The 23,637-nt window shown below is 25.0% G+C and overlaps 3 protein-coding genes across 3 annotated transcripts; 1 reads left to right on the top strand and 2 right to left on the bottom strand.

The window, feature by feature from the left end:
* Positions 1–1,820: 1,820 nt before the first annotated feature.
* Positions 1,821–4,122, bottom strand: LOC123297648 (probable serine/threonine-protein kinase DDB_G0272254). The gene is made up of 3 exons (XM_044879395.1): positions 4,104–4,122; positions 2,396–2,935; positions 1,821–2,269 (listed from the first exon to the last, which is right to left on the bottom strand). The coding sequence occupies exons 1-3, from the start codon at positions 4,120–4,122 to the stop codon at positions 1,821–1,823; spliced, it is 1,008 nt and encodes a 335-aa protein (XP_044735330.1).
* Positions 4,123–4,264: 142 nt separating this feature from the next.
* On the top strand, positions 4,265–7,713 carry LOC123297644. Its single transcript, XM_044879391.1, has 5 exons — positions 4,265–4,330; positions 4,848–4,886; positions 5,160–5,387; positions 5,454–5,535; positions 7,649–7,713. The coding sequence occupies exons 1-5, from the start codon at positions 4,265–4,267 to the stop codon at positions 7,711–7,713; spliced, it is 480 nt and encodes a 159-aa protein (XP_044735326.1).
* A 360-nt stretch (positions 7,714–8,073) lies between these two features.
* LOC123299188 (differentially expressed in FDCP 6 homolog) lies at positions 8,074–11,892 on the bottom strand. The gene is made up of 5 exons (XM_044881481.1): positions 11,746–11,892; positions 10,187–10,565; positions 9,391–9,999; positions 8,829–9,217; positions 8,074–8,282 (listed from the first exon to the last, which is right to left on the bottom strand). The coding sequence occupies exons 1-5, from the start codon at positions 11,890–11,892 to the stop codon at positions 8,136–8,138; spliced, it is 1,671 nt and encodes a 556-aa protein (XP_044737416.1). The 3' UTR covers positions 8,074–8,135.
* Between the last annotated feature and the right edge of the window lie 11,745 nt (positions 11,893–23,637).

Below are 23,637 nucleotides of genomic sequence, written 5' to 3'. Positions count from 1 at the left end.
GATATCCTCCGTCCATTTAATTTAATTATTTATTTTTAATTAATTGTGTGCCAATCAATACCAATATAATTGATTATTAAAATATAAATTATTTATTTATTGGTAATTAACATTAAAAATAAACTAAACGAATTAAAATTTAAAATAATATTTAAACAAATAAACATTATTTTATTAATAAATAATAATAATAATAATGTTTATAATTATTAAATATATTTTTGGTAAGATTCAAGTAAGTTGATAGCTGATAGTATTTATAAACACAATTGTGTAGTTACTTTATTTAATATTAATTAATTGATTAATTAATATTAAATAAAAAGATGATAAATGATATTAATCAAATTAAAATATTAAATTTTTAAATGATACGTATACCTACCTACCTACCTATTTAATTGATTTAATATTAAATAAAGAATTAATAAAAACTTTAAAATAATTATTATTAATAATAAAATAATATTTACATATTTATTATTAATAATAATATAATTATAGATATGAGTAAAGTTTGTTTGATGGCACAAATACAAAACATATATAATTAATTATAAATTAAATGATTTAATTCATTTTATTGTTTAATTAATATTCTTTTATGTTAACAATTATTATGTTCACATTCAATTCCACTATTTTTTACTTTCAAATCAACTAATTCGGGAAGGGAGGGGGATGTGTGTTTACTGACTGACATTAGATATCAGTATTATTATACTGGGTGTACAAAAAGTAACGCACGCCCTTATTGCATCAGGTATTGTTTGATGATAATTATTAAATGAATCATTTTTAAAATTAAAATAAATTTTATTAAAATTCATTTACATTTTATTTTTTACAAAATTATGTTTTCTTTTGTTTAAAGTTAAATTTAATAAAATTGTATATTTAGGTAATTTTGTTAATTGTTTTTTTATAATCATTTTAAAATAAATGTATTCAAATTAAAATATTAAACAAAATACTTGGTATTTTTATTTATTTATTAATATAATCACAGATAAATATTATCCAACTAATATTTCATTATTTGTATTTACAGTGGAACCTCGATAATTCGAGCCTTAAGAGAAAGCCAAACAATTTCGAATTAATGAATTTTCTACTTAACAAGTATTTCGAGATACAAAGCCTTCTTTTATTGCTAAAATTTCGACTTCGAAAGGTTGTCATTATATTTTACGAATTACGATTTACGGAGTCAGCCAGAAATAACATTTTGTTCGAGTTACAAAGTGTAATATAATTCGAGACACCGCGTATTTAGAGGTTCGGCGTAAGGGAATGGCTTTTAGTTTGCCGAGTTATCGAGGTTTTACTGTAATAGGTAAGTTAAACATGCCTCAGTATCGTACCCTATAATTCAATTGAAATTTAATTTTAATCTATATACAGTTTGATAACCATCTCGTTAGCCATTTAAAATATATGAAGTACGAAGAGTTCTTATGAACGTTCTTATGTATAAGACAAACAAAGAGTCTTAAGACAATATATTATGTGTAATCATAACATTTGATCGGTAGTTATACATGTGTATAGATGCACACAGCTGGTCAGTCAGTCTCATTACTTGTACATCGCTTAAAGTTGTACACATATGATACAGCGAGATAAGACCGTAGATGGCTAACGAGCTAGTTGCCAAACTGTATATTTAATTGCACAACATTCAACTTTATTTTATTATTTTTCCAGTGCTGGATCAAGGAATCCACCCAAGAAGGACCAAGAGCCAAGGACCAAAGACAGGTACATTTTTTTTTCTAATTCATTCACTCACTATTATATCCCAAATAAAATAGTTGTAATTAAAAGAAATCATAATGATCTGTTCCTCTTGTATGTTGAACAATATCAGGTATTGATGATAAATGATAATTATAATTATCATTTGATAATGGTTCACGTTCACGTTCATGTTCAGCTCTTAATTCTGATAAAAATAATATCTGATCTAATGTAAATGATGCACTATTACAATTAACTATATTAGTATTATCATTATCATATTTATCTGATAATGATAATGATCTATCATCTGTAACATTATCATTATCATTATGATAATGATGTAATGTTGTTGATGAACGTCTTATTTCATCAATAGTTGCAACTAATGTACTTAATGATGATGATGAATATTTATTATAATTATTATTATCAACACCATTATCAGTTGTATTATTAAATGATAATGATAATGATAATGATTCAAATTCATCATCTTCATTAATTGGTTCAAGTGATGATAATGCAGCTACAGCACTAGGTGGTTGTGTATTATTATTATTATTATTATTAATTAATAATGATGATAATGATGATGTTTGATGATGATGATAATGATGATAATTATTTTGATCATTTGATGTTGATGAACAACGTATTGATTCAATACTATCATATTTATTATCATTATCAGAACTGCTAATGGTTGTACATGTATCATGATCATGATCATGATCATGATCATCCCATGTACTTGTATTTGTAGTGCTACGTTTGTCATGTATTGTGCTGTCATCATGCAAATCAATGTCAATGTCAGTGTAACCTTGCCATGAACGTAGTCCATGATGTCCATACTGTGCTCTATTTATATTGACAGCACACATATTCTCATAATCATGCGTTGACATTATCTCATTATCAATATTATCATTATCATTAGTTATCATTATCACTTTATTATGATCAGCAACTGTTTGATTATCAATATTATCATTATCATTGATAATAATTGATGGTGTTGTTGTGTTAAAATCGATAATTGATGTACAAATAGCACGTCTTTTTAATATTATTAAATTATCATTATCATTATCATGATCATTATCAGTTGTAGTTGTAGTTGCAGTTGTATGAATATTATTTAATGATAATGTTTCATTATGTATTGAATGGAATTCAATATCATTATTATCTTGTTGTTTTGATTGTGATAATGTATTATCATTATCATTATCATTATCATTATTATTATGATAATCTAAATTATATAATTTACGTAAATGTAGTATTTTAATATTTTTATTAATATTATTATCATTACAACAAGTGCATGTTGTTGAATGATTATTTATTTTTATTACATAATTATGTAATATTTTTAAAAACGCATCTAAAACATAAATAAATAAATAATTATTAATATTATTATTATTAAATTAAATAAATAAAATTAAATAAAATAAATACTTACATATAATTATAATAAATATAAATGTAATAATTGTTATTAAATATGATGATTTAATAATAATATATATAATATGTATTATTATATTTTCAATAATTATAATTATATAATAAATATATTTAATATATTTATTATTAAATATATTAAAATAATCAATAAATAATATAATTGATAATAATAAATTATATATAATTTGTATTATATTTAATCGATTATTATATTTATAATAAATGATTGTTAATATAATTATATTACATATAATATGTATAAATATAATATTTATTAATAATATATAATTATTATTAATATTATTAATAAATATTATATTTAATAATAATATAATTGATATAATACGTATAATTATATTACAATAATGTATTATAATTGTAAAATATTTATTATAATATTTAATTATACAAAATGATTGTGTGGTTCTTGTATTTATATTATATTTTGTATAATTTATAAATAATATATATTTTATTGTATATATTATTATTGATAATATTGATATTAAAATAATTATTGTTGTTGATAAATTATAATTATTATTATTATCTGTAACAAAAATATATTTAATTAATAATTAATTATATAAAGTACATAAATAACTTACTAAAGCTTAGATAATCAAATTCTTTTTTGAAATGAGGTAAAAACAAGTACAAAACAAACAATTGATTGAGTTAATTGTTGAAATATCATGTATAGACATGCAGTATTGATTACACTGTCACATTACACATATACGTACTACCGAAAATGGACTAATTAGGCGATTCTATGAACACCTATTTCAAAATTAAAGTATCTTTTAAATCGTTAGAGATAGAACAAAAATTTAAATGTTAAAAATCTTTCTTATAAAAAAGTAAACAATTTTGTTTGAAACATTTTTTCATAAACACCATTATTTGCCCGTGAAGGCCCAAATTAAAAAGTTTGTTATTCATTTTTTACAAAATTATAAAAGATAGGGAATTGAAAATTTTGTAAATAGAATTAAGTAGTGAAACGCTCTGGAAAAACGAAAAAAAATTCACTATCTCGAATATGGGAGCTTTTTGTGTTTTTAATACTCCAGAAGCTGCTATTCCAGGAGTATTGGATTATTGCAATGTTTGACACTAAAATAGATTTAGTTTTTGAAATAACGTAAACAAAATTTGATCAATTTTTGCAAATAATTTAAAAGGAAATTAGATATAAAAATAAAATGTAGTTTTGTTTTATACATTTTTAATGATAATAAAATACTTAGAATTGAGATGAGGAAGCTGCAAAGTAATGATAAGAATTACAACATTACAGTACAGTAGAGTACAGTACAGTACCCACACCAACACTCACACTTCAACCTGACTGATAAATAAATAAATAATAGTTAAATAATGTTAAATTATTATAATTGTTGTATTTATTTTAAAATAAATACAACAATTATATTTATTTTATTATTTATATTTATTAATTATTATTTATTTATTAATAATTTTATACAACAAATAAATAATAATAAAGTGTTTTTAAAATTAAATAAAATTAATATATCATCATCATCATCTATTACTGCAGTAAGTACCTACTTACTTATAATTAATTTAATTAATTAATAATATTGTAATTATTTATGTAGGTTGATATTGAAAATGAATTACGTAAACGTTATCAAAGAGTACAATATTTATGTGATAATATTATAAATAATAATGATCATGATAATGATAATGTATTATCAAAAATGATGTTTATACAAATGTAAGTACCTCTACCAAAGATATTATTTAAAACTTATATCATATCATATTTAATTATAGAAGGATCTAAGATCCATTTAAGAATGGTAGACCCTGACTCTAAAAAACAATATGCAGCCGTTTGTAATTTTGGTATAAATTTTGAAAAACTTTCCTTTAATACTTTTGATGAATATTAATAATTAACAAAGCTTTATTTATCGTCTCAAAAAACTGCAAAGAAATTTTCGTTAGAATTTGATTCCCTAACAAGTTTTTTTTTTTTAAATTTTAGATCAAATAAATCATTATTATGGTGTCCAACTTTTAAAGTAGCAACAACTTTTGTACACAACTATTTTCAGAATATAAAACATGGTCGTACTTTTAAATTATCAAATAAATATTCAGATTCATATATTTTAAATAATATTATAAAGGTTAGTTTACACTATTAGTAATATTAATTTAGCTACTGACGATGATTTATATGTTTTTGTTTTTAGAATAAAACTAATTTAAGATTGATAATTGTACGCGATCCATTTGAACGTTTATTATCAGCATATCGTGATAAATTTGAAAATCGTTTTAAACATGAATATTATTATCAACGTTTTAGTAAATTAATGTTTAATAATAATAATAATAATAATAATAAATTAATTATAAATAAAGTACCAACATTTATTGAATTTATTAAATATTTAATAAAAATAAATAAAAATAATAAAAATAATTTTATTGATGAACATTTTAAAACTTATTTTAATGATTGTTCACCATGTTCTATACAATATGATTATATATTAAAATTAGATTCATTTAATTATGAATTTAATTATTTTATTTATAATTATTTTAATATAACAACTATTAATTATAATAATAATAATAATATTAATGAAACAATTTTATATAAATATTATTCACAATTAAATCATGAATTATTATATCAATTATATCAAATATATCAAATTGATTTTCAATTATTTAATTATTCACCAAATAAATATTTTAATTATGTTGCTACCAACAACAAAGTCAATGTTGTTACTACATCTACAACTACAGTTCAAAACTAATTATAAACGTTACGTTAACATTATTATTAAATAATACTGCTATTTGGATTCAAAATATGTGGCGCTACCTAGTGTTTAATAATGTATTTAAAACATTGGTATGTGAGTCTGTGTGGTATTTTATGATTGAATTAAATAACTATAATAAAATTAAATTAAATTTAAGTTATTGTTTATACTTACTATAATATAATGTAGCATCATCATCAGTTGATGTAATAAAACTTTTAAAATTAAATATTTGTATAAATAATTGTGTTGGTATTAAATATATAAATATATTTATGAATTGTAATATTAATAATTCATTTATTAATTCTTTATTATTATTCATTACTTGTACTTCATCATCTTGTTCTTGTTCTTGTTCTTGTTTTAATTTTAATTCTTTATCATTATTATTTAAATAATATGTTTTTATTAAAATATAATGTCTAAAAAACAAACAATTAAAGAAACTTTAATAATTTAACACACAGTGCATCAGATTCCTAAGGAGTTTTTGTCATAGAATTTGGTAAGAATTACATATAAAGATAATTTTTAAAAATAATACATACCTGTATATAATTGCTAATAAACATATTTGTTGAATATAATTATAAATATAATTATGATTATTATTAGATTGTTTATATTGTTTATTTTGTTGATACCACCAATCAAATGATATTATTTGTATTAATATTATAAATATTAATAAATATATTATTAATATATAATTATAATTATAATTATATATAATAAATATAATATCTAAAATGAAAAAATGAATGCATCTTTTAAATTTTATTTATTAGTTTATTAGTTTAAAGTGACTTACCTGTTATTAATTGTAAAATATATAAAATAAGTGATATCGATTCAATAATTATATTTATTATATTATTATTATTATTATTAATAATCATTTTTAATTAATTAATAATTATTATTATTAATCATTTTAATTAATAATTATTATATATTTATTTTGTTTTGTTTTGTTTTGTTTCTTCATCAAGTTAGGTTTAATCTATAAAGAACACTGTATAAACATCAAACAAACAGGTCTACAGATCGATCTATAGGTCTACAACAGCATTCAACAGGTACAGGTACCTACATTCAGATCCAATTCCAATTGCTTTTAAAGATTTTATATTCAACTCAGTTCAACAGCAACTCTTCTTAGGTTTAGGTAGGTACTACAGAATCATTGTAAATTATTGAACTTATAAAACATTCAAATTTAATTCAAAAATTGTGCAAAAACTTACAAAGCTGAAACCTAGGCCATTGTAATCGATACCAAACATACAAAAACTTTTTATAATTTCTTAAAGTACTTTGGATGCTACGGGGGGGGGGGGGGGAGAGATGACTACAATCTACCAATATGGTGATAGTGATCAGTTTGTAAATAAAGAAATGGAATTAGTTGATTCTAAAACAAGACCACATTGATAATCAAGCTTTAGCCTACCTACATGTCTGCATCTTATAAAATAACCTCATTTGAATACAAATACTAACTTAATATATTGATTATATAATGATGATTATTTTAGAATGTGTTTGTAGCTGCTACCATTCATTGTATTTGATTTGATTTGTTTGTGTACCTGTACCTGCAGTACCTGCTGTACCTGCTGTACCTGCCATGTTTGTGGTACTTGTGGTACTCACAGCTCAACTCTAGACTAACTAAATCATCTGAGTCTGAGATCTGAATCAAAATGCAGTCGTCTGATACAGACTACAATACATTACCTGTCTCCTGTCTCCTGTCTCCTGTCTAACGATATCAATTTTACAATTCTTTAATTTCAATTCAAGAGTTAAACAGATTAGCACTTCTATGCGTCCCGTAGTCGAGTAAAAAGAGCTTTATTAGAATTCAAAAGAAAAGGATCAATAATTACAAAATAATAAAATATAATATAATTTAATTAATAATACATTTTAATTATAAATAATGTTTTGAGCATTTTTTAAAGTAGGTAAATAAATAATTAACAATAAGTAGATAATTAACAAATAAATATTAATTAATGAATGGACAAGGCAAGTTGATTAAATTAAGTTTGTTGAATGAATTAAATAAAAGTGATGACATTAACATTAATGTTGATTTGATGATCTACGTAACGTAGCTGATCTCACTTCAAGTAGTACAGGACGTTCTCTACCTGTTGATGGCATAAATGATTGTGCACGTCGAACACCAATACGATCATCTACGTCTCTTGCATGAGGTGCAGCTGCTGCCTTTATGTAAAACAAAATAAATAAATATAATTATTATAAGTTTACTTTCATCCAGATGGCTATGCTGCCATCTGGATGAATAAAACTTCAGCAGCGTCAAATATTCAACAAAATGGACCAAAAAAGTATATTACCCCTGAAGGCGATAGTATATTGAAATTCTGACTTCAGAATGGTGATCAGCGCCCGGGAGTACTTTTCTGGCCCATTTTGTTGAATATTTACAGAATATTACTAGGTTGTATCTGCGGGCGGGCGCGAATTACTTCAAAAACTGGGAGTTCTTGTTTTTTGTAGCTCTTTTTTTTCAATTTAATGCTAGATGGACATAATTCTCTATTTTTTCAGCTAAGTAGATTATTAATTTATCGCTCAAAGCCAGCATCAAGCGTCATCATAAAATTACATCTATGTTCGCTTTCGATGTTTTTATTTATTTGACACTAACAGTGCAGAGTTTTAGTCAGTATACGCTTATTTACGTGTAAGCGGCCGTGGCGTCCAAAACGAATACCGCAACAAACGTATGCATATATGTATACTTACTTTTAATCTAGCTTCTAAAACTTCACGTGACTCCTCTGAACGTTGTATTCTAGAATGGGCAGCACGTAATTGTCTATCCAATTGTTGACGTTCTTCGTCCAACAGTTTTAAACGTTCCTCAGCTTCACGTTGTTTCGATTCTAATTGTTCACGCTTCGTGCGTTCCAATTCTAACAATGCACGTTGTTCATTCTGTAAACGTTCTAATTCATCTCTACGTTCCCATTCCTCGGACAGTACACGTGCTTGTAGCGCACGTACCGTCTCTTCATCACGTCTAGCTTGTGTTTCCTCTTCTAATAAACGTTCTAAAGTTGTTCGTACACATTCTAATTCAGCAGCACGTTTTGCTTCATCTTTAGCGGCTGCTTCTAAAATACCAGCTCGTCCTTAAAATTCAATTCAATCAAATCAATTTAATTCATTCAACATTCATTGTACAAGTCAAATTTACAAAATTTAAAAAGCACCCCATCAATTTTTCTTTTTTATTTCGGAGGTGTTGCTGGAGGTATTTAAACAATACCTAAGTATGTAAGATAACATCCATATACATACATACCTTCAGCCGCTTGTCTTGCAGCACGTTCTTCAATTAATTGTTGTTGACGATTGAGATCAGAGGCAGCTTTAGTAACTCTTTGCTGACGTCGTTTATATGCTAGCGCTCGTTGATAGCCAACACTAGTGCCAGAATATTGAACCGCTAAACGTATTGCTGACACCCATTGTTGTCTGGACATGTGATCCGATGCAGACAATTCAAATTGACCCATACTTGTTGACAACATAAACTTGTGACCATGTTCGGTGCTGATCACTTCTACACGACTTGCTGTGTCCAACACCAGCACACCACTTCGATCTTTCTCGCTTCGTGTTTTATAATAAACCAGCTCGGACGGTTGCAGAACGAACCAGTATTCACGGAATGTGGGCAACAGATAGCCACGTTTAAACAGATATCCTTTTTTGATGACATCTTGAATAAAAGTACGATACATGTCATTGACCGCTTCTGTGATCGGTACAATATCTGTCACTGTTGTTGAGCTTGAACTATCACCAGCTCCAAGACATCGTGCCTCAATCAATGCAATGAATATGTTTAGTTTCATGCTACCAGCAGATTCAGTCAAATGTCGCCAATCATCTTCATCAAATGAATTACCTAGGTACAAAATTTATAATATATCAGACAGAATCCTTTAGCTTCATCTGATTTTAATAGCGCCTCGTCTTCGGGTGGTAAGTCGTTCTCAAGGAAGGCACAGAGGACTCTTGGTCTAGGTGCTAGAGACCCACTTGCCTATCTATTTATGTAATAAACTATAATCTGTGAACTATAGCTCACTTACCTAATGATGTTGCTAATGTTCTTGCCAACCATTCAGCTTCATCCGGATGTAAACGAACTTCATTACCATATTTATGTTGATCGGTTTCACCGAATACACAAAATATACGAAATATTTGATAAACCGATTCTGATGTGAAAATTGGATTTTGTCTGCACAAATATGGTTTACGACACACCAACCAACACACTTCAGCAATACGTGTTTCATATTGACGTAGTTCTGATGCTGTCAACGTGTTTGGTAACGCTCCAAACACTTCACACTTCAAGTAATAGACGTAATGTTGGAAACTTAAGGTTGATGTACTTCTGAAATGATCCAAGCCACGTTCCACTCCGTACAAATCCAATAAAATTCCTATATTTGCTGTTAATACCTGAAATCATTATTTATAATAAATTTATTAGTTATTTATTCTTTATTTACTTAAATGTTCAAATGATCATAACTAATTTTCACTTTGGATCAAAATTTTATTTTTAGAAAAATTCAACTAGTGGGGAATTCGGCTCTCGTAATTACCGTATTCCGTGGCTAATAACAACAAACAAAAAATATCGTAGAAAAGTGTTGAAAAAACAATCAAAAGTTCTTAAATTAATATTAGGAGAACATGTATTAAAAATAGTAATTATATGTCTAAGAGTATTAGGAAAGCTCTAGCCAATAATTAATTTAATTATTTATTAATAATTAATTTTTATTTCAACAAATATTATTATCAATTAATTAAAATTATTTATTAATTTAATAAAAATATAAATAGAATTTCTACAAAATTTAAATTTGTACATTTATTTTAAATTTTAATGTAACTAAAATATTTTCATTAAGAGACCAGAGACCCATGATTTTGTTAAAAGTTAAATGACTTGAATAATATATTATATGACTGTGTGTACACTGTACAGGATGTGTACAATTTGAATGATAAGAATAAGATAATAAATAATTGATAAGTAAATATAAACAAAAACATTTCATTTTAAAGTGGTCCGGCTAGGACTGTTTGAGCAAATACCATGAATATTCTTTTTTTTTTGCAATAGTTCAAAGTCCCTTGATCACAATAAGGACAGTTTTGGGGACTCAGTACCTAATGGAAGAAGTCACAATAATGTCAATTGTACAAAAATTGATATTACATCATTAAATCGATGAATAAGCATTACCTTTTCCAAAAAGAAAACACTAAAAAAAAACTTTAGTTTTTGATGCTTTTACGATACTTTTATAGCATTTTTGTTACATTTATGTCATACAAATTGCCTAGTTAACTAGTCATGTGACAGCCGAACCACTTTAAATAAAATTAAATGTTATGTATGTAAGTATGTATGTATGTATGTATGTATGTATGTATGTATATATGTAATATGAATGTAGAATCATTACCTTATAAGGATATTATATAAATAAACTTACCTTACCTTACCTTACCTTACCTTACTTATATAAATTTAAGTAAAGTAAAGTATTTTATAAATCAATAAAACATCTGTTAAATAAAATATGAAATTTAAAATAAATATATTTATAATTAATAAATTACTTACTTTTAATTTAGATTTAGGTACAACTTGTTGTTGTATTGTTGTTGTATTACAATCAATTGTTGTATTCATTGTTGTATTATTATTTGTATATAATGCATAAAATGCATGCCATATACAATTTAATGAATTCTCTAATAAAACAGCCATTATTTATTTAATTTTATTAATTAATTAATTAATTAAATAAATAAACACACATTTAATTAAAATTAAATTAAAATAAACACTTGTTGATATATTAACTACATACAAGTAATGAATGAATGAATGAGTCACTGTCACCAATCACCAATCACCAATCACTAGTCACAGTCACTACTATTATTATATTTTAATTATATTATTAAAACTAATACATAGATATTTATTATTTTATTAATTTAATATATATATGTTTAATATAATATTTATTTGATATCCATCCCTTCTACTTCACTTCATCTTACCTCACATATCTATTTACCTCTATTTATTTTATTTACATACATACTCATTAATTAAATTCTTTTAAGATGCTGCTGATACTGATGCTGAATATTTATAATTTAGTATTTAGTTTTATCATGTAATTGATATCTAATTAATCTTTATTAATACATAACTATATAGATAAATTAATTAAATAAATAAACTGCAAATAAATGTATTACAGTACTGAGTACACCACTCTTATATTATTATTATTATTATCAATAAATTGTAATAATAATAATAATAATAATAATAATAATAAACTTACTAATCATTAAATAATATTTATATATGTTATGTGTTTATTGTACAGGGTATTTCAACATAGCTAGTCTAAGACGTTTTTTTAAGGAAGAGTCTATTTAAAAAAAAAAAAAAAAAAACCATGAATAGAGTCTGGTGCGACCCTTGAGGTCCACACCAATAACTTCTTCCAACATAATAAAAAGTTATAAAAATAATAACTTGACGGAGTCGAATGTTATGAAATTATTTTTTTTTCAGATCATATTGCCGTTAAAACGCTTCGATCGACACTTCAATGAAGACGATTTAATTTTTTGTTAACGTGATATTGATCAAGATAAAATTTAAGAAAAAGTTCGCCTTTTGTTTGAAACATTTTTTCGTAAAGACCACTGATACAACTCTAATTAGGTGACTTTATGAACACGTATACCAAAATTTTGTTCGTAACATCAATATTTCTAAGCGTTCCAAACTTGAGATTAAAATAAGTATACCTTGATAAATATATTATATACACAGGGTATACAACATTAGCGGAAGGTTTCGATAATTAAACTTTTAAACTATAACTGGGTTTCTGAAGTAAAAACCTAATAGTACTGGACTATTTATAGAAGAATCGAGTTATTTTTTAAAGGAATTGTGGCTGTGAAAAAGAACTTGACTGAAAAAAATTGAAGTTGGAATTAATTGGAATGAATGAATAAGTGAATTTTTAGAATTAGAATGTTTTGAACTTGTTTTTATTTAGAAAGAAGTCAGAAAGTAGTAACATTTATTTATTGTTAGTAACATTTTAACATTTGTTAGTGACATAACATCATTTAAATTATATTATTTCAATATTTATAACTATTTGTAAAAAATCAATAGTCAGACTCAGTAAATTATTAATCACATCAACACATCAATAATATCATCCATTCGTCAAAGTATTCAAGCGCTTGTCGATCATGATTATTTTTTCAAGCGCCAAAGTCTTCTGGACAAACATTTCCTGATTATTTTCTTGGGTGAGTATATTTCAACATATCCTCACCAACTTGTATCCATTTATCCAAAGGCACTGGAGTCACATTCTCGAGCTCAGCCACTACAATCTCTTGATCCGTTCGAGTTATTTCTTCTTTATTTTTTGTGAATACTTTATAGTTTTGCGAGAAACGTTGCTTGAAATTTTAAATTAAATACAATTCTGGCTGCGTCAAAACTTCTGTTAATTATTGTTCGTGGTAATTTTCCATTTTAAATATGAATCCTAATTACAATCTAACAAAAATAATTATAATTTGAGCTGATCAAACTAAGTTGAAAAATCTATTAAAATATTCAAAATCAAATTTTGGAATTTCAATTCCACACATACCTTTCGATTGGCGCTTATTCCGTTTCTTTTCGGTCAAAAGAGTACAAATCAAATTGACACTTGGAATCGCTCGCAATGGCTTTCAGTCGTTTTAACACCAAATGTTGTGTTTTCATTTATAAATTTATTGTACCATTGTAGATGTTGTTATCAACCATTTTTATTCATTTACAACATTAATTCTTATATTATTATTACCTATAAAGTAAAAATCCTCTTTTTTAAAATGCTCACGTTGGGCTTGTACTCTTCAATTAACAAATTAAAAAGCTAAGATTGCTTAAAATTTTCGTCCGATGACAAAAAGTGAAAGCTTACAATATCCAAATTTGTTTTTGTACACCATTTTACACAATAATATTTGATTTGTTTTAATTTATACATTTTTACAAAATGTATCCAAAACGTCAGATTAATAATTGTAAACAATCCCTCGTAGTGTTTCTACAAAAGTCCATTTGGCAGCGCCACAAGATTTGTTAATCGCGAATTAGAACCAAAAAATGTACAAACCAATAAATTAGTTTAAAGACAAGACAAACTCTACATTACCGACAAACTTTTTAATGATTAGTTATTACTTCTGCAACAACTTCGGCAACGATCGATCATCTACGAAAGTATACGATTTACAATGACATTGTATAAACCAAAGACTATAGGATAGACAAGAAGCAGAAGTATAATTATAAGTGACATCTGGAGTCTGAGGCGATCAACTATTAAGTTTGTCGGCCTTTGCGGGTATGGCTATTAAGTTTAACTACTTTGCGGGGGTGACTATTAACTATTAAGTTTGAAAGCCTGACTCGGTAGAGGCGCTGAAACTCGTATACTACGATTTTACATTAGCTCATATGGGCTGCTTCTCCTCTATCCTATGCTCTTTGGTATAAACATCAAAATAAAAACAAAATGGCTGACTAGTGTATATGTACACTGTACAGTTGTATGTTGGTGAAATATAATTGATTTTAAAATTAAAATGTGTTCTAATTAAATAATAATAATAATAAAATAAAAAATACACAACACAAACATTGAACGTATTATTTATTATTCATAATTATTGAATTGTTTTCTTTTATTAATAAAATGAAATGAACTTGATTATTCATGGAGGTTATAAACAATATTTTACAATTAAATGAAATATTAATAAGTGGTGTAACTATTAATAATAAAAATTAATAATAATAATAATAATAATAATAGTACAAGTGTTTGTGGTGATATTATTGAAAAATCAAATAAATTAATATTTAATAAAGTTATACAAAATTTAAGGATGGATACCACGTCAAATTCGGGTAGTACATCTAATTAATTTTTATAGAGAATCATACATACTAATATTTTTTTTTAGTAATTATAAGTAATTATAAGTATGAAATAATTAATATTGTATCTTTAATTAATTATTTATCATAAAACAAGTATGTGATTTGACTTGAAATTTTCATAAAATAATGTCATAATGACATTTAAATGACATAAAAGTATGACTTTCCCAAAATTGAACTCAAATATTTCTACAAAAACCACGGTAAGGACCTTTTTTTTTTGCATAAAATAATTCTAAAAAGTGCATAGTTTTCAAAAATTAGTTTTTTTTTTTTTACTTGAGTTCAATTTTACGTATCATATTTTTTAATTTTTTTCTAACTTAAACTACTTCCGGCAAACTAACCCGGAGTTAATGACGCTTTCAATTTCGATTATTTCTCTTAAACCCACGGAAAAGTACTATTTTTTTCAATGTAATCGAAAGAGTGGAGTTTATTCTTCAACATACTTTAAATTGAATAAAATAACTCCAAATTTAATATTGGGTATCCATCCTTAAATTAAAATGAATGTTGTGTATTATTTATTGGTAATAAATTAGAAACAGATTTAATATCTGACCAAGTGGTATTCAATTTAATTTAATTTAGATTTAACAATATAGTTATTACCATTAAATAATAATAAAAATACAACTATTATTTAACTTAATTTTATTATTAATAAATTAAGTGATTTATTAATTAAATATATTATTATTTAATAATAATACAACAACAACAACAACAACTGGTTTTTATGATTATTATGATTCAAATAGTAATTCTAGTGATGTAATTCTAATAACTGATTGATTATTAATATAAATATTAATATCCAATACAATACTTGAACGTATTATGTTATTTAAAATTGATTTGATTAAATAACAACAGAAAATAATTTAACTATAAATAATAAAATAATAATTATATGTATTTAATGTAATTAATGATTAATAAATAAATATATTTATTGAAGTGAAAACTTCTTTAGCGGCGTTGTACACTTTTTTTGTAATGGGTAAAAAATTTTCGTTCATGAAATTGTCATGTTTGTGCAATCACGATAACGCAATAAATAAATATTGTATTCTACTTCTACCACATAAATGATAGTACTTTTATACTGATAATTAAAGCAATTCGTGCAAAATTATTCCCTCGCCATTCCAAAATATCAAAAATGCACAACGTTAATATTCAAGTTTTCACTTCTGCCGGCACTCCCAGAGTGCAACCCGTTTTTTTTTTTATACCATGTATATATGAAATATACATAGTATATTAAGTTTAGTCCCAAGTTTGTAACGCTTAAAAATAATGATGCTAGGAAAAAAATTTTGTCATAGCTGTTCATAGAATCACCTAATTAGTCCATTTCCGGTTGTCCGTCTGTGGACACGATAACTCAAAAACGAAAAAAGATATCGAGCTGAAATTTTTACAGCGTACTCAACACGTAAAAATTGAGGTCAAGTTCGTAAATAAGCTTCATAGGTCAATTGGGTCTTGGATCAGTAGGACCCATCTTGTAAACCGTTAGAGATAGAACAAAAGTTTAATTGTAAAAAATGTTCCTTATCAAAAATTAAACAACTTTTGTTTGAAACATTTTTTCGTAAACATCACTGTTTACCCGTGAGGGCGCCAATTAGGCGGAAATTTTATAATATGTACTATACTTGATTATCAGTTATGTATGTGTAATGTGATAAAGAAATCAACACTGACTATGCATGGTATTTCAACAATTAACTCAGTCAATTGTTTGTTTTCACTTGTTTTTAAATTTGTACTAACATCTTACTAACGTGAAAACGAAATCATTTGATATCAAGTTGAATGAAATTAGTATTTATAGAGTGTTTAAAGTGAGTTGTGTTGGTCGTAACGTAAATAAGCAACATATATCAACTGAATCCGTAGCGTAGGACACATCTTGTTGTAATTCGTTAAAACTACAACAAACGTTTAAATGTAAAAAATGTTGTGCATTCAAACATTAATAAAAATGATTACAGGGTATTCAAATTAAGTATTAATTAGGTGATTCTAATCAGAAATGAATAGGGGTAACTGAATTCCTTTGAAATAGAGAATTGCAAATAGAACCAGAAAAATTTTAATTACTTTTAATAAGAATAGAATTAAAATTAATAATTTTTTTAACAGGCAAAATAAGAAAAAATTCAGAAAACTCTCAACAAGAATTCGTAAATAAATTTTTCAACAACAAAAATTGTATTTATATTTTTACCGACGGATCGAAATTATCCGTTGACGGTAATAATCGTGTTGGCTTTTCCATTTGGTCAGTTAATAATCACTTTAGATTCCAGATCTCTCATCGATCTTCACTGCTGAGTGTTACGCTTTAATAAAGGCCATACAATTAATAATTTCGTCATAAAATGATAGTAGTTTTTAAATATTTTCGGATTCACAAAGTGTACTATCAAAATTGGCAGCTATAGGATGTTTAAACATCATTTTAAAAATCCTATAGCTGTCAATTCTGATAGTACCCTTTGTGAATCCGAAAATCTATCATCATTTGTGATGAAATTATTAATCAGAAGTGAAGATCGATGAGAGATCTGGATTTTAAAGTGATTATTAACTGACCAAATGGAAAAGCCAACACGATTATTACCGTCAACGGATAATTTCGATCCGTCGGTAAAAATATAAATACAATTTTTGTTGTTGAAACATTTATTTACGAATTCTTGTTGAGGGTTTTCTGAATTTTTTATTTCTTTGCCTGTTGTTAATCTTGTTAATAAAATTATTAATTTTAATTCTATTATTTGCAATTCTCTATTTTAAAGGAATTCACTTACCCCTATTCATTTCTGATTAAACCAACATTAATTTGGCTGGTGGTGCCATCTATGTTGAACATATCGAACTAAAAATTTATTTAAACGGTAATGCCATCTGTGTTGAATGTATTGAACTAGAAATTTAATTCGACTGCAGTGCCATCTGTGTTGAATGTATTGAACTAAAAATTTATCTCGGCGACAGTGCCATCTGTGTTGAATGTATTGAACTAAAAATTTATTTCGACGACAGTGCCATCTGTGTCGAATGTATTGAACTAAAAATTTATTTCGACGCCAGTGCCATCTGTGTTGAATGTATTGAACTAATAAATTTATTCCGACAGTGCTGCCATCTATGTTGAATGTATTGAACTAAAAATTTATCTCGGCGACAGTGCCATCTGTGTTGAATGTATTGAACTAAAAATTTATTTCGACGACAGTGCCATCTGTGTTGAATGTATTGAACTAATAAATTTATTCCGACAGTGCTGCCATCTATGTTGAATGTATTGAACTAAAAATTTATTTCGACCGCAGTGCCATCTGTGTTGAATGTATTGAACTAAAATTTGTTTCGACGGCAGTGCCATCTTTGTTGAATGTATTGAACTAAAATTTGTTTCTTATTTATTTTTTTCTGTTAATTTACTAAATTAATTTGTATCTTTTGAATTGTATTTTAAATATAGCTTGTTAATGGTTGGATGGCAATAATTGTTAAAGCCAGTTTTAAAAAAAAAATATTAATTTGTATCGTAATAAAATAAATTTTATTGAAATTTTTACTAATTTTATTATTCTTATTACCATTCATTATAATTCCTGGCACCTTATTTTCTCCTAACACAAATATAAAAACATTTAATAATTATTCGCTGAATGTGTGTTCCAATTTCGTTTCTATTGACATGTCACTTTTTAAATACTAATTCAATCATTAAAAGTTTTATACTAATTAATACCAGAAATACCAGCTTTGAAAAAGTAACATGTGAAAATGGAAAATTGGCTATAACTCGAAAACGGTAGGTCCTAGAGCAAAAAGGACGAAAATTTCCGCAAAATTCGTGAAAATGGAAAATTTTGTTTAAAAATTGAATGATTTTTTCTCATTTTTTTGTGTTTTTTGCCAAAATTCCTTCAATTTTCTTCAATTTGTATTAGGAGAATATAATGCCAGGTTAGTACACTAAGATTTTCATAAAAAGATTTTCATTTTCTTTTTTATTTGCACATAAGGTGCAAATAATTCGCTATGTAAATGAAACGAAACGAAACGAAACGAACAAATAGTTAAAAGTTTTATACTAATTGATTAATACCAGAAAAAAGAAAAAGGTTTTCAGGGTGAAAACACTTACTTACCATTTCCCTATCAGGTACTACTATTTCCCTTGTAACTTATATTCTCCTAATACAAATGTTAAAAATTTTCATAATTTTTGGTGAAATTAGCTTTTAAAAAGTAACATGTGAAAATGGAAAATTGGCTATATCTCGAAAACGGTTGGTCCTAGAGCAAAAAGGACGAAAATTTTGAGCCACTCCTGAACCTCTTGCTTAGAATGTTTTTCCAAATAACATCGATGAAAAATTTCCGGGAAATTCGTGAAAATGGAAAATTTTGTTTAAAAATTGATGGATTTTTTCTCATTTTTTTGTGTTTTTTGGCCAAAATTACTTCAATTTTCTTCAATTTGTATTAGGAGAATATAATGGGAGGTTAGTACACTAAGATTTTCAGCAAAAAGATTAGTATACTAAGATTTTCAGCAAAAAGATTTTCATTTTCTTTTTTATTTGCACATAAGGTGCAAATAATTCTCTATGTAAATGAAACGAAACGAAACGAAGCGAACAAATAGTTAAAAGTTTTATACTAATTAATTAATACCAGAAAGAAGAAAAAGGTTTTTAGGGTGAAAACACTTACTTATTTACCTTTTCCATACCGGTGGTGCCATCTGTGTTGAATGTATTGAACTAAAATTTTATTAAGACGGCAGTGCCATCTGTGTTGAATGTAATGAACTAAAATTTGACGGTGGTGCCATCTGTGTTGAATGTATTGAACTAAAATTTATTTGGGCGGCAGTGCCATCTGTGTTGAATGTATTGAACTAAAATTTTACGGTGGTGCCATCTGTGTTGGATGTATTGAACTAAAATTTGACGGCAGTGCCATCTGTGTTGAATGTATTGAACTAAAATTTGACGGTAGTGCCATCTGTGTTGGATGTATTGAACTAAAATTTGACGGCAGTGCCATCTGTGTCGAATGTATTGAACTAAAATTTGACGGTGGTGCCATCTGTGTTGGATGTATTGAACTAAAATTTGACGGCAGTGCCATCTGTGTTGAATGTATTGAACTAAAATTTTATTCGGGCGGCAGTGCTTTCTGTGTTGAATGTATTGAACTAAAATTTGACGGTGGTGCCATCTGTGTTGAATGTATTGAACTAAAATTTGACGGTGGTGCCATCTGTGTTGAATGTATTGAACTAATACAAATGTTAAAAATTTTCATAATTTTTGGTGAAATTAGCTTTTAAAAAGTAACATGTGAAAATGGAAAATTGGCTATAGCTCGAAAACGGTTGGTCCTAGAGCAAAAAGGACGAAAATTTTGTGCATCTCCTGAACCTCTTGCTTAGAATGTTTTTCCAAATAACATCGATGAAAAATTTCCGCAAAATTCGTGAAAATGGAAAATTTTGTTTAAAAATTGAATGATTTTTTCTCATTTTTTTGTGTTTTTTGGCCAAAATTACTTCAATTTTCTTCAATTTGTATTAGGAGAATATAATGCCAGGTTAGTTCACTAAGATTTTCATAAAAAGATTTTCATTTTCTTTTTTATTTGCACATAAGGTGCAAATAATTCGCTATGATGTAAATGGAACGAAACGAAACGAACAAAATAAATAGTTAAAATTGTTTTATTTATACTTATAAAATAATACCAGAAAAAAGAAAAAGGTTTTCAGGGTGAAAACACTTACTTACCATTTCCCTATCAGGTACTACTATTTCCCTTGTAACTTATATTCTCCTAATACAAATGTTAAAAATTTTCATAATTTTTGGTGAAATTAGCTTTTAAAAAGTAACATGTGAAAATGGAAAATATAGCTCGAAAACGGTTGGTCCTAGAGGAAAAAGGACGAAAATTTTGTGCATCTCCTGAACCTCTTGCTTAGAATGTTTTTCCAAATAACATCGATGAAAAATTTCCGCAAAATTCGTGAAAATGGAAAATTTTGTTTAAAAATTGAATGATTTTTTCTCATTTTTTTGTGTTTTTTGGCCAAAATTCCTTCAATTTTCTTCAATTTGTATTAGGAGAATATAATGCCAGGTTAGTACACTAAGATTTTCATAAAAAGATTTACATTTTGTAATAAATATTTAAAATAAAAGGTAATAATAAAATAATATTTGAAATTCATTTTGTATTCTTTATTATTTATTATTTAACAAATAAAATAATATTCTTAATTTTATGTATTTAATTAAGAATTAGAATTCAATCAATCAAAAAAACAAAAACAAATTAAAAATAAATGAAGTAAGTAAGTAAGTAAATAAGTAAATATAATGTAATAATAATTAATAATAATAATAATAATAGTTTATAGTTAAAAGTAAATAAAATGTAAGTATTATTGATTGTGGATCGTTTGTATCATTATCATCATGGTGGTGGTGGTGATGCTGGTGATGGTTGTGTGTTGTGTCACCTTACAATTCATCATCCAATGTTTATGATAACAATAGTAGCTCCACAACACATCTATATACAATCATATATCTTATAATATCATAGATAGATATTATAATTTATTTTGTTTGATAAAAATGAAATTATAATTATAAAAAGTAAATGTAAATCAATATGTTTATTTATTTGTATTGTACGTACGTACATTATTATTAAAAATAAATAAATAAATAAATAATTAAATCTCAAATAAAACGAAGAATCTTTTTTTTTAATATAAGATTTAGTTTTTTTAAATATTTTTATCTGTCAGTGTGATTTGTATTAAATATCTGTATTATACAGAATATAGATTATTAAATGATAATTAATTAATTATATTTACAATAAAAATATAATTAATTAATTAAAAATATTTAATAATGTACGTATCATATATAATATAATATAATATAATTATATTATAAGTAATATAAATAAACAAACACATCATATATTATACATTATACGTTACAGATAGGTACATATTTATATAATTAATTAATAATATTTACATTATATTATATTATATTATATATACAACATTACATTTTTTTATTTTATACATATTATATTTATGTATTATATGTATTATATGTATTGTACTTATATTTAATTTAAAAATAATAATAATAATAATTAATAATAAAGGTACTTTAAATATGGCAGTGGTAGTGCATTTTAATTTTAATTTTATTTTAAATTTAATTCAATTCTATTTTATTTTATTTTTATTTTGTGTTTTAAAATCATTTTGTAAAAATAATGATCAATAATCAATCACTAACCAAATTAATTATAATACATTATATTATATTATATTATTATTATTAATAATCATTTTATTTATTTATAAATAATACACACAACTCTTTAAAAATTAAATGATAATTCATTAATCACAACACAAACCAACACAATATAATATTATTAAATTAATGATTATAAATAATAATAATTATAATTATAATATTTATATTTTATTTTAATATAAATATAATGTAATATATTTATATTTATTAAAATAATTGTTTAGTTATGTTATATTTAAATAAAATTATATCAATTTGATAATGTAATTAATTAATTAATTATTTGTACATAAGGAACAATAATTATATTAATATTATTATTATTATTATTTAATAAAATAATTTTTAATAAACATAAAAATTAATCCAAAACGATTATATAATGTTGTTACTTTCTTACATTGATTGTTATTTTTGTAGTCATTGTCAGCCAATCAAACAACTGTCACACAACAGTTTGCTATATATTAACTTGGTTAATATTAATAATAATAATAATAATAATAATAATAATAATAATAATAATAATAACATTTATTATTTTATATTAATAATAAATGTACAAATATTAAGTATATTCTGTTATCTGATCTTGTTCTGTTCTGTTCTGTTTGTTTTGTTTTATTTTGCCATCTATAAACAATTCATTAATAACTTTTAAAGATAATGAATGCTTTTTAAAATAAACGATTCAAATAAAAGTTCAAAATACCAACAAGATGTTAAGTTAAGTTCAAAAACAAAATGGTAGTATTTGTTTACATTTAAATTATAATATTTACAATAAAAGTATTCATTCAAATTATTTGTTTGATTTTAAATATATTTATAATTTAAAATATTTGTTGTATGAACCTCTCACAAATCAATAATCATATTTCTATAAATCTATTAATTATGTTTACAGATTGTTTTAGTTACCCTTTTAAAAGATAAATAAACAAAACAACAACAAGAACAACCTAAAGTCTGTCAGACAGTCAAGTCAATCTTAATAGATACATATATAATAATAATAATAATATTACAGTGGACCCTCTGTAATCCAACAGATGTTTTGCAATGTAGTATT

This window comes from Chrysoperla carnea, chromosome 4 (genome assembly GCF_905475395.1).
Source record: "Chrysoperla carnea chromosome 4, inChrCarn1.1, whole genome shotgun sequence".
NCBI lineage: Eukaryota > Metazoa > Arthropoda > Insecta > Neuroptera > Chrysopidae > Chrysoperla > Chrysoperla carnea.
The sequence above is the reverse complement of the archived record's forward strand: the minus strand, read 5'-3'. Positions and strand labels throughout refer to the sequence as shown.